This window comes from Rhamphochromis sp. 'chilingali' (genome assembly GCF_963969265.1).
Source record: "Rhamphochromis sp. 'chilingali' genome assembly, chromosome: 20".
NCBI lineage: Eukaryota > Metazoa > Chordata > Actinopteri > Cichliformes > Cichlidae > Rhamphochromis > Rhamphochromis sp. 'chilingali'.
In genome coordinates, this window is record NC_137947.1 from 19,601,258 (window position 1) to 19,614,365 (window position 13,108).

General features: G+C 39.9%; 1 protein-coding gene and 1 long non-coding RNA gene across 9 annotated transcripts in view; one reads left to right on the forward strand and one right to left on the reverse strand.

The window, feature by feature from the left end:
* Positions 1–3,450: 3,450 nt before the first annotated feature.
* LOC308387994 lies at positions 3,451–10,129 on the reverse strand. Its single transcript, XR_013970023.1, has 3 exons — positions 10,056–10,129; positions 8,320–8,455; positions 3,451–5,846 (listed from the first exon to the last, which is right to left on the reverse strand). It is a non-coding gene; the product is annotated as an uncharacterized lncRNA (long non-coding RNA).
* Positions 10,130–10,257: 128 nt separating this feature from the next.
* Positions 10,258–13,108, forward strand: part of LOC308387993 (transcription factor COE3) — a 66,278-nt gene continuing 63,427 nt past the window's right edge. For all 8 annotated transcript variants that reach the window (XM_080868417.1, XM_080868421.1, XM_080868418.1 and 5 more), the window contains exons 1-4: positions 10,258–10,985; positions 11,275–11,431; positions 11,742–11,805; positions 12,088–12,143. In XM_080868417.1, the coding sequence (XP_080724543.1) occupies positions 10,855–10,985; positions 11,275–11,431; positions 11,742–11,805; positions 12,088–12,143 (408 nt within the window). In that variant the 5' untranslated portion in view covers positions 10,258–10,854. The remainder of the gene's footprint in view (positions 10,986–11,274; positions 11,432–11,741; positions 11,806–12,087; positions 12,144–13,108) is intronic.

The window sequence follows — 13,108 nt, forward strand, 5'->3', positions numbered from 1 at the left end:
ATGGACTGCATTGCACTTTTCTTGCTCACTCAGTTTAACATTATTCCACATATGAATACATAATGGGTGTAATTTATGCATTTTCTGAAAGTGCTGTCTGAAATGCAGTTGACTAATGTCAGTTTACCAGAGAAACTCTACAGCACCAGCTTGTGTATTGATCTCATTTGCAGTTAGTAGATGTGAGGGCATTTAGCTTTAAATTAACAAAAGATGGTCCACCAGTGTTTCATAAAACCATCATTATTTTAACAACCGCTTAAACCTTTTAAAACACCCTTGACTTCTACGTGTCGAGCCCTGTGCACCAAATGGGTTTGTTGTGTTTTGTACTTTGATTGCTTAAATGTTTGACTAAGTGGACCACTGTGTCAGTCATTACTTTGTGAATACAGTACAAACACATCATGATTTGAAAGCAGTAGGTGTGTGGGTGTAGACGCCACACTGATGTCCAAATCAGAATGAAAAATAGGGCTTTTAAAAAATTAAAGAAAATGCTGAATGGCGATTTTTCGTTAATTTAAAATGTCTCTTTATAACGTGTTATACATTGAATTAAACAAAACTGCTGTCCCGATAAGACTGCATTATTAAAAGCAAGCAGTTTCTGTTCACCATCATTGCGTGAACATGTAATGCCCGAATGCAGCCTAATTTATGATTTAATAAACTGTACAGCTTAATCGTTGCGTGCATTCGAAATGTTCACGTTTGTATGAGTCGAGCGTTGTGGCTGTGACTATGTGTGTGAGTGTGCTGCCGTGCCGTAGCTTCATCAGGTATAAGGAGAGGTGTTGACTTTATTCCGAGCCTCCAGTAACACCACTGACTCTGATAGTTCCCCATCCCTGTGGGAATTCATTATAAGACAGCTAGAGGCTGCTTGTGGATGGTTACTGTGCTGCCCGTATGTTAACTTGTCGCTATCGCGCAAGGCAAACATGTGGTGCAGCTGCTTTCTCTGGCTGTGGGCAACCTGGAGAGATTGATTGGTGAGCCTTCTGTTTTATCCAGGATCAGGGCCACATTCAGTAGACATGGTGCCTCCGGAGAAGCAGCCATTTTCCCCAGAAAATATGGCTCATTACCAGCACAGACAAAATGAAGGTATATTGACTTTTTAACATCTTACAACACACCTATTCCTGGCCCGTTTAACAAAAAGCGTTTGTTATCCTGGAAATCTTTACTTCATCTTATTCCCATGTTACTGAATACAAAACCAGCGCTGATTTCAACATGAGCTAATCATGCCCAGGTTTAGTTTGCCAAAAATCACACACATCGCAGCTACTATCCTCACCTATTTCTCTTTGAATTTACACACACAGTCATGAACATAAATACCCATGCACATTCATTTTTGCCCGGCACGCACAAACATACCCTTCCCCCACATTTGGTCAATCAGACAGTTTTTAACACAAACCATTGGCCAGTGGATGTGTCTGCTCTGCTCAGGGGCATAAGCTCTGTCCAGACCCTGAGTCCTAACACACACACACTCTCGCTCTCACTCAAACACACACTCTCACACACAAACAGCAAAAGACAAACACAATCAATTATTCAAGACTCTTGTTTTGGCTCATGTGTTTTTTCTTATTATTTCTGTTCTGTTGTCTCTATAGTATCCTCTGGCAACCTAACAGCCAGGAGGCCAGATGAGTGAGATATGAGGCCTGATGACTTGAGGTCTGTGTATGTCTTTGTAATTTAGATGGCAGAGTATAATTTGCATGCACAGCCTTCAACATCGTCTCATTGTCTGAAGGAGATTATCCTTGCGGCTTGCCACAGCCGCGGGTTGTCAAAGACCTGGCTTCTAAGACAAACCTTTGTCTCCTTGTTTATTTCCCCTATGAGTGGAAATTTTCAGTGTGGTCATTTAGTGTAGCTGAAACTCACACTGAAGCACACAAGCGATCAGTGAAAACAGTACACCATCCTTTATCATAATCACAAGTAGCCCTTAAGCCCTGTACCTTTGCATGTACGCTGCAGTATGTAGTGTATGTTTTACATACAGGGACTGTCATTCTTCAGTGTGCAAATTTGTGCACTAGATGGCACTATGGCACTTATTATTCAGTGCCAACAGATCATTTCCATTTTGGAGGGGGTGTGTGTGCGTGTGCGTTGGTGACAAAAGTGATGATCACAAACAGCTTGTTTTCCCAGACACGATGTTAATGCTATCATTAAGAACCCCATACCCACTCTTTTTTATTTATTAACTCTTTTGACCTTTAAGCAGAAAACACTTGTTGTTGTGCATAAATCTTATGTGAAGTATTTTTGAAAAATACAAAACCGGACTAGTGTTGTTGACTAAAGTTTGTGTCTGCTCTAACTTGACACATTCAGAGATTTTTTTTCTTCTTAGGGCTCAATTGAGCGTCAAACAACTCTCCTGAAACAATCAAAACAGGAAAGAAGCACATTGTAGAGATGTATTATATGTGAATCCTTGCTGCGATGATGTCCTTGTAAGAGATCGTATTGTAAATAAGATGGGTTAAATTGCACTTGTAGCTTCCTTTCAAATAGTCAGGCTACTCTCGAGGGGAGACAAGAGAGCGCTGCAGACTCTACCTCTAATAACGCTAGACAATGAGATCCCAGCTCATAACATAGGCCTCCACTATATAGAACAAGTAGTGGGGGCTTAGCAGCTAATAAAGTGGCAAGTCTTCAAATCCATGTCAGAAGAGCAGAGTGCCACGGGGACCTTTCATAACACTTGTATGTGCAGGTTCCAGTGCAGTGTAAAGGTTACACATCCACATTGTAGTGATCTAACCTGATGAATTGCCTTAAGCCTCACAAATTTCAAGGCTGTGTTTTTTATTTAAAGAAGCAGAACTGAATAATTCTCCCACTCTCTAAAAGCTGACAGGTGAAGACAAGAGTGCGGAATGAATGTTTGAGATGCAATACAAAATCGACTGTGTGCACTCTTCCTTATTAAAGCGCACGAAGCAGCAACACATTTAAAACTGTTCAGTTTAATTTGAATTTGCTTTTGTTTTATATCTGATAAGCGTGTTGTCGACAGAGGTAATTTTGCTTTTCAGAATTATAATACACATCGGTTTTGTTAATTGAATCATGCTGCCCTTTGAGTTCACAAAACACGGGCTCAGTAATTAGCCTTGATTGCCTGGTCTGTGTTTCAGAAATTGTCGCTCCCGCTTTCTCTCTAGTGAACCTGTCCTTCACTTGAGCACAGACACTCCTTCAGCATTTCCACCCACTTTGTTTGTGAGTCTTTGATCCACAGTATTCCAGTTAAAGTTACACCCATGTGCTGCAAGTTGAAACTTTCAGTATTGTTGCTCAGGGGAACCTTATACCCGTGGCGCCTTCTGCTTTTGTCCTTCCCTTTAGCAACAGAACTCTCCTATGGTCCTGGACAAAAGACTACTCACGACACCATTTTATGATCTCTGTGATGATACTGTTTCCTTCTCCTGCTTGCACGTTGGCTTGGTCTGCCCATTATAATCCAAAATGTTTATGTCAGGAAACATCATTTGGGACTCTCCCGAGAGACAATTGTTGATTTGGAGTAAGGGATGAGAAACTATAAAAGAGACGCCCTTTATTCTGAGATGCGACAAGAAAACCAATCAGTATTTTCTCCATATTCACAATAACATAAAAGTATGAAAAAACAGATGCTGCCAAGTTCATAATTGAATCATAAAACCAAAACTCTAATTTATGTTTTTCTCTTTTTTCCAATTATATTGCTTCAGCTGGACTACACTATACAGCAATTATCAGACTGAGGATGATTGCGTTTGTGCACATACGTAGCATGCATATGAATTTACTTTTGTGTCGAGTTACACATGCATGCTAAGTATAATTGACGCAACATTAAAAAACATTTTCCATAACAACAACACAATCTGGCGCGTGAAACACTTAAAGGCAAGACCAACAAATACAGTATATGAAAGTAGAGAGTAAAGTGCTGCGATGTCTTGCCTCTCCAGTCTGTCTAATCACTATGTGAGTGAAACATTCATGGTACACTAGATCAGTTCAATATTTAATTTCTCAACAAAGACTACATGATGGAACAGATGCTCAAACTTTGTATGTTTCTCAGGAGAGCAAAACTCACTTTCATGCAGCTATTGAGTACAGAGATTCTGATTGTGTACAGGCTTTGTGTTGACTTCTTTTGGGCTCTTCACCTATGCACTAAATGTACAGTGATGGCTAAGAAGATGCTCAAACATATTAAGTGTGCACAGTGAGTCAGTGTTCAAACCACAGACTGAATACATCAATTGTTTACATCCAGGGGCACTGGAAAACTCATGCGTGGAAGCACATTAGCGATGCACCAAGGTTGCCCTTTGCCTTTATGTCACATTTCAAGTGAAAATTTGACTTGGCATGTTTACATAGGATTTCTTCATCTCCCTTTTAAACCCCTATGGGCAAGCTGAAGGTGAGGGGAACTAAGATTATTATCCCCCGTTTCTCTGAGGAGCTTTTCTTTATGCACACCCTCACAGATGTCGACATTTGGTTAGGCGGTGTACATAGAAGCCCCAGATTATCTAGCGCTCCAGGAAGTCTGTTTAGCTAAAGTTAGGAGTGGTTACTTTCCTGCACCTTTTTAATTTGCTCTGGTGTTTTGTAAGCTAGAGACCCCGCTACTTAGTCATACATCTGTGTTAAACGGGATTCAGGAGAAAAATATCGGTGATTGAAAATTGCTGTCCATTCAAAAACCAGGTCTTAGTTGTACTGATGTTCACATCAATAAGCTCCACTTGTGCAGATGTAGACCTAGTCACGGGAAGCGTAACAGATGGTGTACTATATGTCATAATGCTATAAAATCCAACAGGAATTGACAATTGAAATCCCACCCCAGAGTTTGCCTCTTTTAGCTTTGGCATAATCTTCTCAGGATTTCAATTGCAAAGTCAAAGAGAATAGTCTAGCACATGGGGACTAGTTATCTGGGGCAAATACGGTCTAAGGTTGACAATGCAAAGGCTATGTTTATGTGCATCACACTTGCTATACTGAATGTTTCCCAGAGTGCAAGAACATCCTCCCCTGAATTCTATTCCTCTTCCCACGTCCCAGTGCTGCCGTGGAAAGTAGGCCAAGTGAGCACCAGGGCGTTGCTTTTTTAAGATGATCAGTTTGTCAGTGTGTTTTTGTGTGTGCTCAGGACGGCTATTCATGTGGCTTGACTCTGTAGAACAAAGACCAGCATTATACAATTTGCAGCACTTCCAATAGCAAGGAAAAGGGAGAGGTTGGAAAATAGGGACAGGACAAGTGTGGATGAAACAAAGACAAAATCTGGCTTGTACTCTAATTCATTTACTTCCTCTTTTCCACCTCTTTGTTGCAGCAAAAAGGTCCCTTGCCAGTAACACTCCTCTGCAGGATCATACTGTACTCTGGCTGGCATGGATTATTTTTAGCTATTGCTGTGCAGCTTTCACCTTGACTCCCTCTGTCTTGACATCATAATTAACATTTCTGTTAATAGTAACACAGTCCGATATTAATAATCTGACTAAAATCAAAATGCATTTGTAGACTTGCCAGTTGCCATCAAATATGTATCTCCTTTATAATGGCAGCCCCTAAAGGAGAAAAACGAATTAGAGGCACTGATGCAACATGTTGAAAATATATATTTTGATGTAAGTAACTTGAGAATTATTAGTCTCTTGTGGGTGAGGTAGTATCACTGTGAGTTGGCAACACCTCCATCCTGGGGTCAACAGGCAAATTAAAGGTCTCTGGAGTACTGAGGGAAAGGCTGCTGCCTCTTTGGTCATGCATGCACAGGCGCTCTAAAAAAAAAATAAGAAAAAAAAGGAACAAGGTTAAAGCTGATGCCTCCTCTTTTGGAGGCCACTTTCCCCGATGCAACATGTGCCCACATCATACTTACTGATGAGGGTTTTTTTTTTTTAAACTGACCTTTAAAGTCGGATTTTTGCACCCATTTTTCTGAGTGTCACAGTCTGTTTGGCAGTAGGGCGCCTATATATTAAGTTAATATGTTCCGATTTAGAGCTGAATAATCAAATTTGCCTCACTTCCATCATCGCCACTGAGAAATGTGAGGCGGCGTGATAACTTTTTTTTTAAATAAAGAATTTTAGATAGGCCTACAAAACAGTGATGGACACAATCAAGACCAGGGCTGTGTTAAGAGCGAAGGTATCCTGGGTATTTGGTCATGTGTATTTTGGTCTAAATTTCCAGGGGATATTTTAGATGTTAATAGCCCTGAAGTGGTCTCGGTTTCTTATTTAATTTCTCTCGCCTTCTTTAAATGTAATTCGCCCACAGACTGCGCCGCGAGGCTCTAAACCGCGCAGAAACTCTCTCATCATTTCCACAGCAGAATGGAAATGCAAATTGTGCGCACGGGCAATGCCCTTGACAGAACTCACCACTGCACACAATTAACATGAACACTCTGACAGAAGTTAGTGACGAAACGTGAGGTCACACCAGCACATTGTCAAATAATGTTTATTTCAGACACACAATAAACACATCAGAAATAATAATAATAATAATAATAATAATAATAATAATAATACATAAAAAACGTTCTTTCCTTAATTTTTTTAGCCCTTCAAATATCTGTTATTTTTTCTTATTCTAGTGTGCGAGATGACAAAGAAAAATAAAAATTTTTTTTTTTATTATTTTAAAAATAATTCTGTTGCTTTTTAAAATAGTACCTGAATTTGAAAAAAGAAAATGTAGCTCGTGGGGCAGTGGGGAAGCAGTTACATATAAACCAAACTTGAGATTTTGCTATCTTGTCACTGAACAACACAGCTGCCTCATATCGACTCCATGATCTCAAGTGTAACCAACGAGGGGCGCTGTCCGTCTATTAGCTCCAACTTGACACGAACAGCCTTCATGATTGATCTCATCACTCTTGGCCGTTTGATTTTTTTTCTAACTACAATAATTAAAAAATATCGTGAAAACCATGTTTTAATATGAGATATCGAATTTTAGGCGTGCATTTATTAGGCCTATAAGTTGTAATAACTAAAGTTTGCACTGAAGGTTTTTTTTTATATATATGTGATGCGGAATCAAGCTATTTGGTAATTTAATTAAAACTGATGGGGGAAACTGATATAAGTGATGTGTATTTTTTTCCTCCCTACTCATGAGAAAATTGTCAACGCACAAGCATCAGCTGGAGTTAATCTTTTCTAATTCAGCTACAAGTGACAGAAATTTTAAACAAAGGCTGTAGGCTGAAGCTCCCTAAATTAGTTTTCTTTGCGCGGTGTAACTTAAATTTCAACTTCAAATATTTTCACAAAATATTGTAGCTCTAAACAACGGAACAGGCGATGTTAGCTGTAAACAGTAAGTGGGCTGATTGCCTATTTGTTCCGTATGGAATTTGGAATAATGCCTAACTGTGGGCATACTTGATAAATATTTAATCGAAAAAAAGAAGAAGAAGGAGAAGGGGGAAAAAGATCACTTTAAAACAACCTCTGCGATAAAGCCGTGAGGAAACTTGCTTGGTGGGTGCTAATAAAATTTCCTTCACTTCGCTTTTTACCAATCAATCCATTAGGAAACAATGCAGGTGAGCATAATGAAAGTGTTGTCCCAATAAAGTGCATCGATGGACAGCTGGGCAGCGGCCGGCTGATTGACTTTGCCTTGACATCTGGGAGGCCCGCTGGCCCCTGGCACGCGTATAGGCTGATGTCGCCATTTACATGCAAATTTAAGGAGATCATGAGGGCCTCGCCCCGTAAATTCACACACACACACACATAGACACACGCACACAAAAAAGAAGACGTCACCCTCGTCCCGTCGAGACGGGAGGTCTTCTAAAGTCACCCTGTAACATTTTTTTTTGAGTGGAAACCACGCGTCCCGAGGAGTTTGGTTTTATATCAGTGGTCAGGTCCAAATCTTTGGGGGTTCACTCATTGTGATCACTGAATAGAAAGAGTGAGATAACAGGGCCCCCGTGTTATCAGCCGGTCATTTATACGAGCATTCAGGCTGGCTTAATGCGGCCAAGATGAAATAGTTTGCAATTGTTTCCCCTTCTCTGTCACCCATCACTTACCTCTAGCACGCTGTTGAAAAAAGTGGATTTAAAAAAAATCTCTTAAGGAGAGTGGGGGAGGGGGTGGGTAATAAAAAGAAAATGTGACTGAGATGGTCTAATTCCACGCCCGTGCAAAGTTTTCATGCATGCAACCACTAAAACAAACGGGGATCAACATTTCTTTTATTTTGATGCTAACATTTCACCTAATGATGGAGAGCGCATTTTCCACGGTGTAAGCCCACCACGCAGATGATCCCACAGAATGAGCTGAGACGGATTCAGGCTCCGCGCCTCAGTGTGTGGAGCAGCTGACTCCCTCTCTCCACGTCCAGATGGCTCCTGCACACAGATTTGCATTCATTTTCCTTTAATATCTTCTGAAATAGCGGGGCAGCTGCATTTGTTGTCAAATACGGTTTAAAACTCCCTTTCAGGACAGCATCGTTACCTACGTGACGGGTGTGGAGATCCATTTTCCCTCTCCAGTCAACAGTATCAGATCTAAGAGGATTTGTCTCAAAGTCTCCTAATTTGATAATCAGATTTAAATCGCCTCGGTGCGTGTAATCAGGGGTTAAGTTCTAATAAGCGACTTGAAACTGTGCAAAAAGCACAGTGAGTTCTGTGCAAAAAAGATATTTGCAATCTCGGTAGAACAGACAAAACATTTGCAGCACGCGTCTCGATTTGTTTCATCTAAGGGGGAAAAATACAATTAACAAAGAGCACCCATTTGATTTCATTCTCATATCCTCCCCTCCCCACAAATTTAAACTTTGAGTTCTCTAAAAAAAAATAAAAAATAAAAACAAAAATAAAAAGTTTAAAAAAAAATCTACAACCTGGTTTTGTAACTGGGCAATTTGGCAATAGATTGTGTAGAGGTGAAAGCAACAGCTTATAATTCACTTATCTTTGGCAGCAGCTATTAACCCTCTGCACCAGCTAGATAGATTGCTCAGGATATAGCACACATCTCTCTTCCTCGCACCCTCCCCTCTCTCCTTCATCCTCTCCCCCCTTTCACCACTAATGAACCGAATTGCTTGCTTGTCCCTCTCGGACGGAGTCGGACATGTAGGCAGTTGGCTCTTTAAAAATGATTAAGATGTTTCTGATTATTAGGTACATGGCGTGCATTAAATGCGGAAGACATAGAACCATGGATTTCCCGAAGTTTGTTTAATGTCATGAGACACCGACTCTGATTTTTAATCTATAAAAGAGGTCAAAAGACCTGACTTTATCTGCAGTAAATGGCACCGCGATGTGACTGATTTGTTTTGACATTAATAACAAAGATGCTGAAAAACTCCGTCTGATTTCCAAACTTTGCTCCCTTTTTTGGATTTTGTGCGCAAAAACTAAAACATAAAAAAAAAACCTGCCCGACTGCCCCAGCGAAACAAATGAGTCAAATACCTGTTGTTAAAAAAAATGATCAATGAAAAGTTAATGTAAATTAAAATATTTATAATCATGTGTGATTTTATGATTTCCGCGTTGTGTTAATTACACCTTAATTACAATAACATAACCCACAGCACGCGATCACAATACGAAATAGAATATATATCAATTTTATGAAGAAACATAATCTGCTCTTATTGAAATATGATTTATGGCCTTTAATCTCACAGACACTGAGATGCTTTCGATACGTCAGTGAACAAACAGTCTCATCAAGTCAATTTGTAATGGTGTTAACAAATTTAATCGAATAAATATATGAAATGCTATTAATTTTAATCCATTATAATAAAACTAATCACGGAAATTGCAATCGGTAGGCCAGCTAAAAATAATAAGCACTGAATTCCGAATAATTGTTATGTATTATTATTATGATTATTTTATTATTATTATTATTTTCCTCCTCATTATGTGTGATGGTTACACCCGGTTGAATTTTCCATATCATTAAAAAAATCAAACTCACCACATATAGGGCCTAAGCAAGAGGAAAAGTGGAGCGAATGAGTGTTCTCAAGCTGCTGCACTATAGGGCTGTACCCGTACAGTGGAGCGCCACTGCCTGACAGGAACCGTCAGAGCTCCATATATGGTCAAAACCACGCCCCTTCAGCGTCATATTCTGACAGCGCCTCTCCCGTGGGTTTAGAGTTTTGGCTCCCGGGAAAGATTTCAGTCCTCGGGGAAAGAGGGCTTAGTTTTGCATGTTCCCATCCATCCTGCACGACGCGAAAGGGCCCCTTATCCACCTCTCCTGTGTACTAGGAACACCTCCACTGGTGATCAGCCTTTGCCTGTGTTTGTCTTGTGGAGAAGCAGCAGCACCTTTTCAGGAGTGGGTTTTTTATTCAACAAGAAGTCCTGAAGGTTTTGGATGCGGTGCTTCAGGGATGTGGGCACTTTGAGAGCAGCATCACCCACAAACACAAACAACTGCCATCGATTTTTCTGTGAATAGCACAAAAAAAAAAAGAAAAAGAAAAAAAAAACAGAGGAACAATAGCAACACAAAAAAATCTTGTCTATTGAACAATTCACTTTTCCAGTCTGTGGATACCGCTCTAACTAAGTACAGCACTTTGAGAATTGTTCACATCGGACGGACTGAAGAGGGAGGCAAGACCTGTGGACCGGGTTTTCCCTCGCAAGTCTGAATCGGCTCTCGCTACTTATCCCGTGAAAAAAAAAAACCCTGAAGGATAACACGCTTGGACGTTTATTTGCCTAATTTCGCAGGAGGCTCTTTTTCACGCAAATTGTCCTAAATGTTTGGGATTCAGGAAACTATACCGCGGGGTGGGACGACGATGAAGGAGGAACCGCTGGGTGGACTGAACTCGGTCCGCTCCTGGATGCACACAGCTGGGGTGGTGGATGCAAACACAGCCGCCCAAAGGTACGCATGCCAAAAAGCATCTGATTTTTCTCACGCATTCCCTCCTCATCATATCGACCCCTCAATCCCCTGAATACTCTGTATCAATTACGGTCTCCCAATAAATGCCCCCCCTTCGGCTTTCCCTTCTTTCATTACATCAGATTACCCATTATTGTGACAAATCAAGAAATCTCCCCCGTACTCAAGCGTGCTTCTGCATCTCCAATGTTTCCATCAGCTTCTCCATCATCTAGTATCCCCGGTGTCCGGTGCTTAACCGAGATGGTCTCTTGTTTTCTCCCCGCAGCGGTGTCGGCTTGGCACGGGCACATTATGAAAAGCAGCCCCCTTCCAACCTCAGAAAATCCAATTTTTTCCATTTCGTCCTGGCGCTGTATGACAGACAGGGTCAGCCCGTGGAGATCGAAAGGACAGCTTTTGTGGACTTTGTGGAGAAAGAAAAAGTAAGCGGTGTATTTTAGAATACATGCACCTCTCTACATAATCAGCACATGTATCGAAATTATGTACTCAGAAATGGGCAATGGGTTACTAAGGGGAAGTCACGTGTAATATTGATTTTCTTTAAAAAGAAAAAAAAGGAAAAAAGGAAAAATTCAATTCCTTGATGACAGAGGGTCATTTTAGCATCTAAAGCCGTTTCTCTTCTTTAGCACCAAAACTCTGAATTTATTTTTAAACGCATAGACATGTGGTGGTGATGGGCAGTTGTTTTTCTGATTGCTGATTTTCACAAACTGTTGTTTTCTGCAGGAACCAACCAGTGAAAAAACTAACAATGGGATACATTACAAACTACAGTTATTGTACAGTAACGGTGAGTGAAACTGTCTTTAATATTTTTAAAAACATGTGAAAATCTATCAGTGAGTTTGTCTGTGTGCGTAAAACCACATGTAATAATAATAATAATAATAATAATAATAATAATAATAATAATATTATAAAATTATAATCACTATCTGAACTCTTAGATTTTAATGAAAAGTTTTTTTTCTTTTTTCTCTTTTTTTGAGGGTTTTATTATTATTTATTTTCATAAATTCATTACCCACAATTCCTTAAAAATGTAAAAGTGCTCCTCTTTTTCTCTCCCCAGGCGTCAGAACAGAACAGGATCTTTACATACGGTTAATCGATTCCATGACGAAGCAGGTAAGCTGCTGCTGTTACACTTGTTTCTGCGCACAGTGCAAACTCCACGGTTCACAAGTGGGGGAGGAAAAAACATTTAAAAAAAGCCAAACAAAATCTTAACATGGCGTGTAAATCGTCACCCCTGAGATACATAGACACACTTCTCGGTTTTCTAAAAAAAAAAAAAAAAAAAAATCTGCTTGCAAAATGCAGTTGTGGCACAAAATAAAAATCAAATTACAGATGGAATCAGAAGAGACAGCTTCCATTTTGACTGTTTACGTTTGACCATATCATATTGCAAGACCCTAAAGTCAATTTCTCTTCGCCAGAGTTGAGTCTTTTTTTTTGTAGGTTCAGTTTGTCCAGCATTAAAATTTAAACACTACCTCTGCTCCATATGATCCGATTTGACTTTTCCTGCAAAGAGTCAGAGGTGACGGTCTAAACATTTTTTTTTTAAAAATTGCTTTAAATGTTATATTTATAAAAATAGACATTTAAAAAATTCTGCTCAGGTGTAAACACGTGAATGGCTTTCATAGCGTAAAAATAACCCCCCAAAAATGCTTATGAGTATTTTTTTTGTTTTTTTTTTAGATTACCGAACTTAATTATGATTAGGGAAAATAAAATTAGACGCCACGCTTTCGTCTCTCCATATCGTGTTTTATTATTAAACAGAGGATTTAGCTAGAGCCTCAGCCTCCTGAATAGAGCCGTGAAGCCTGGACCACTGGTCACAGACAACATTCCTGTGCGAATGATCCGAGTCAATGACGCAGAACAAGCAATTTATGGATTTCTGTTTCTACAGCTGCAAATAGCCACATAAATCAAACCAATATAGATAATCGCCTGGTTCCCCCGAAAAAAAGAAGAGAGGGGAGGAAAAAACCCCACAGCAGGTCAAGTAGGACAGCTTTTAGAAGCGAGAGAGAGTGATGCGACCTGGTTCAGATATGTCACTTTTTCAAAGTCAT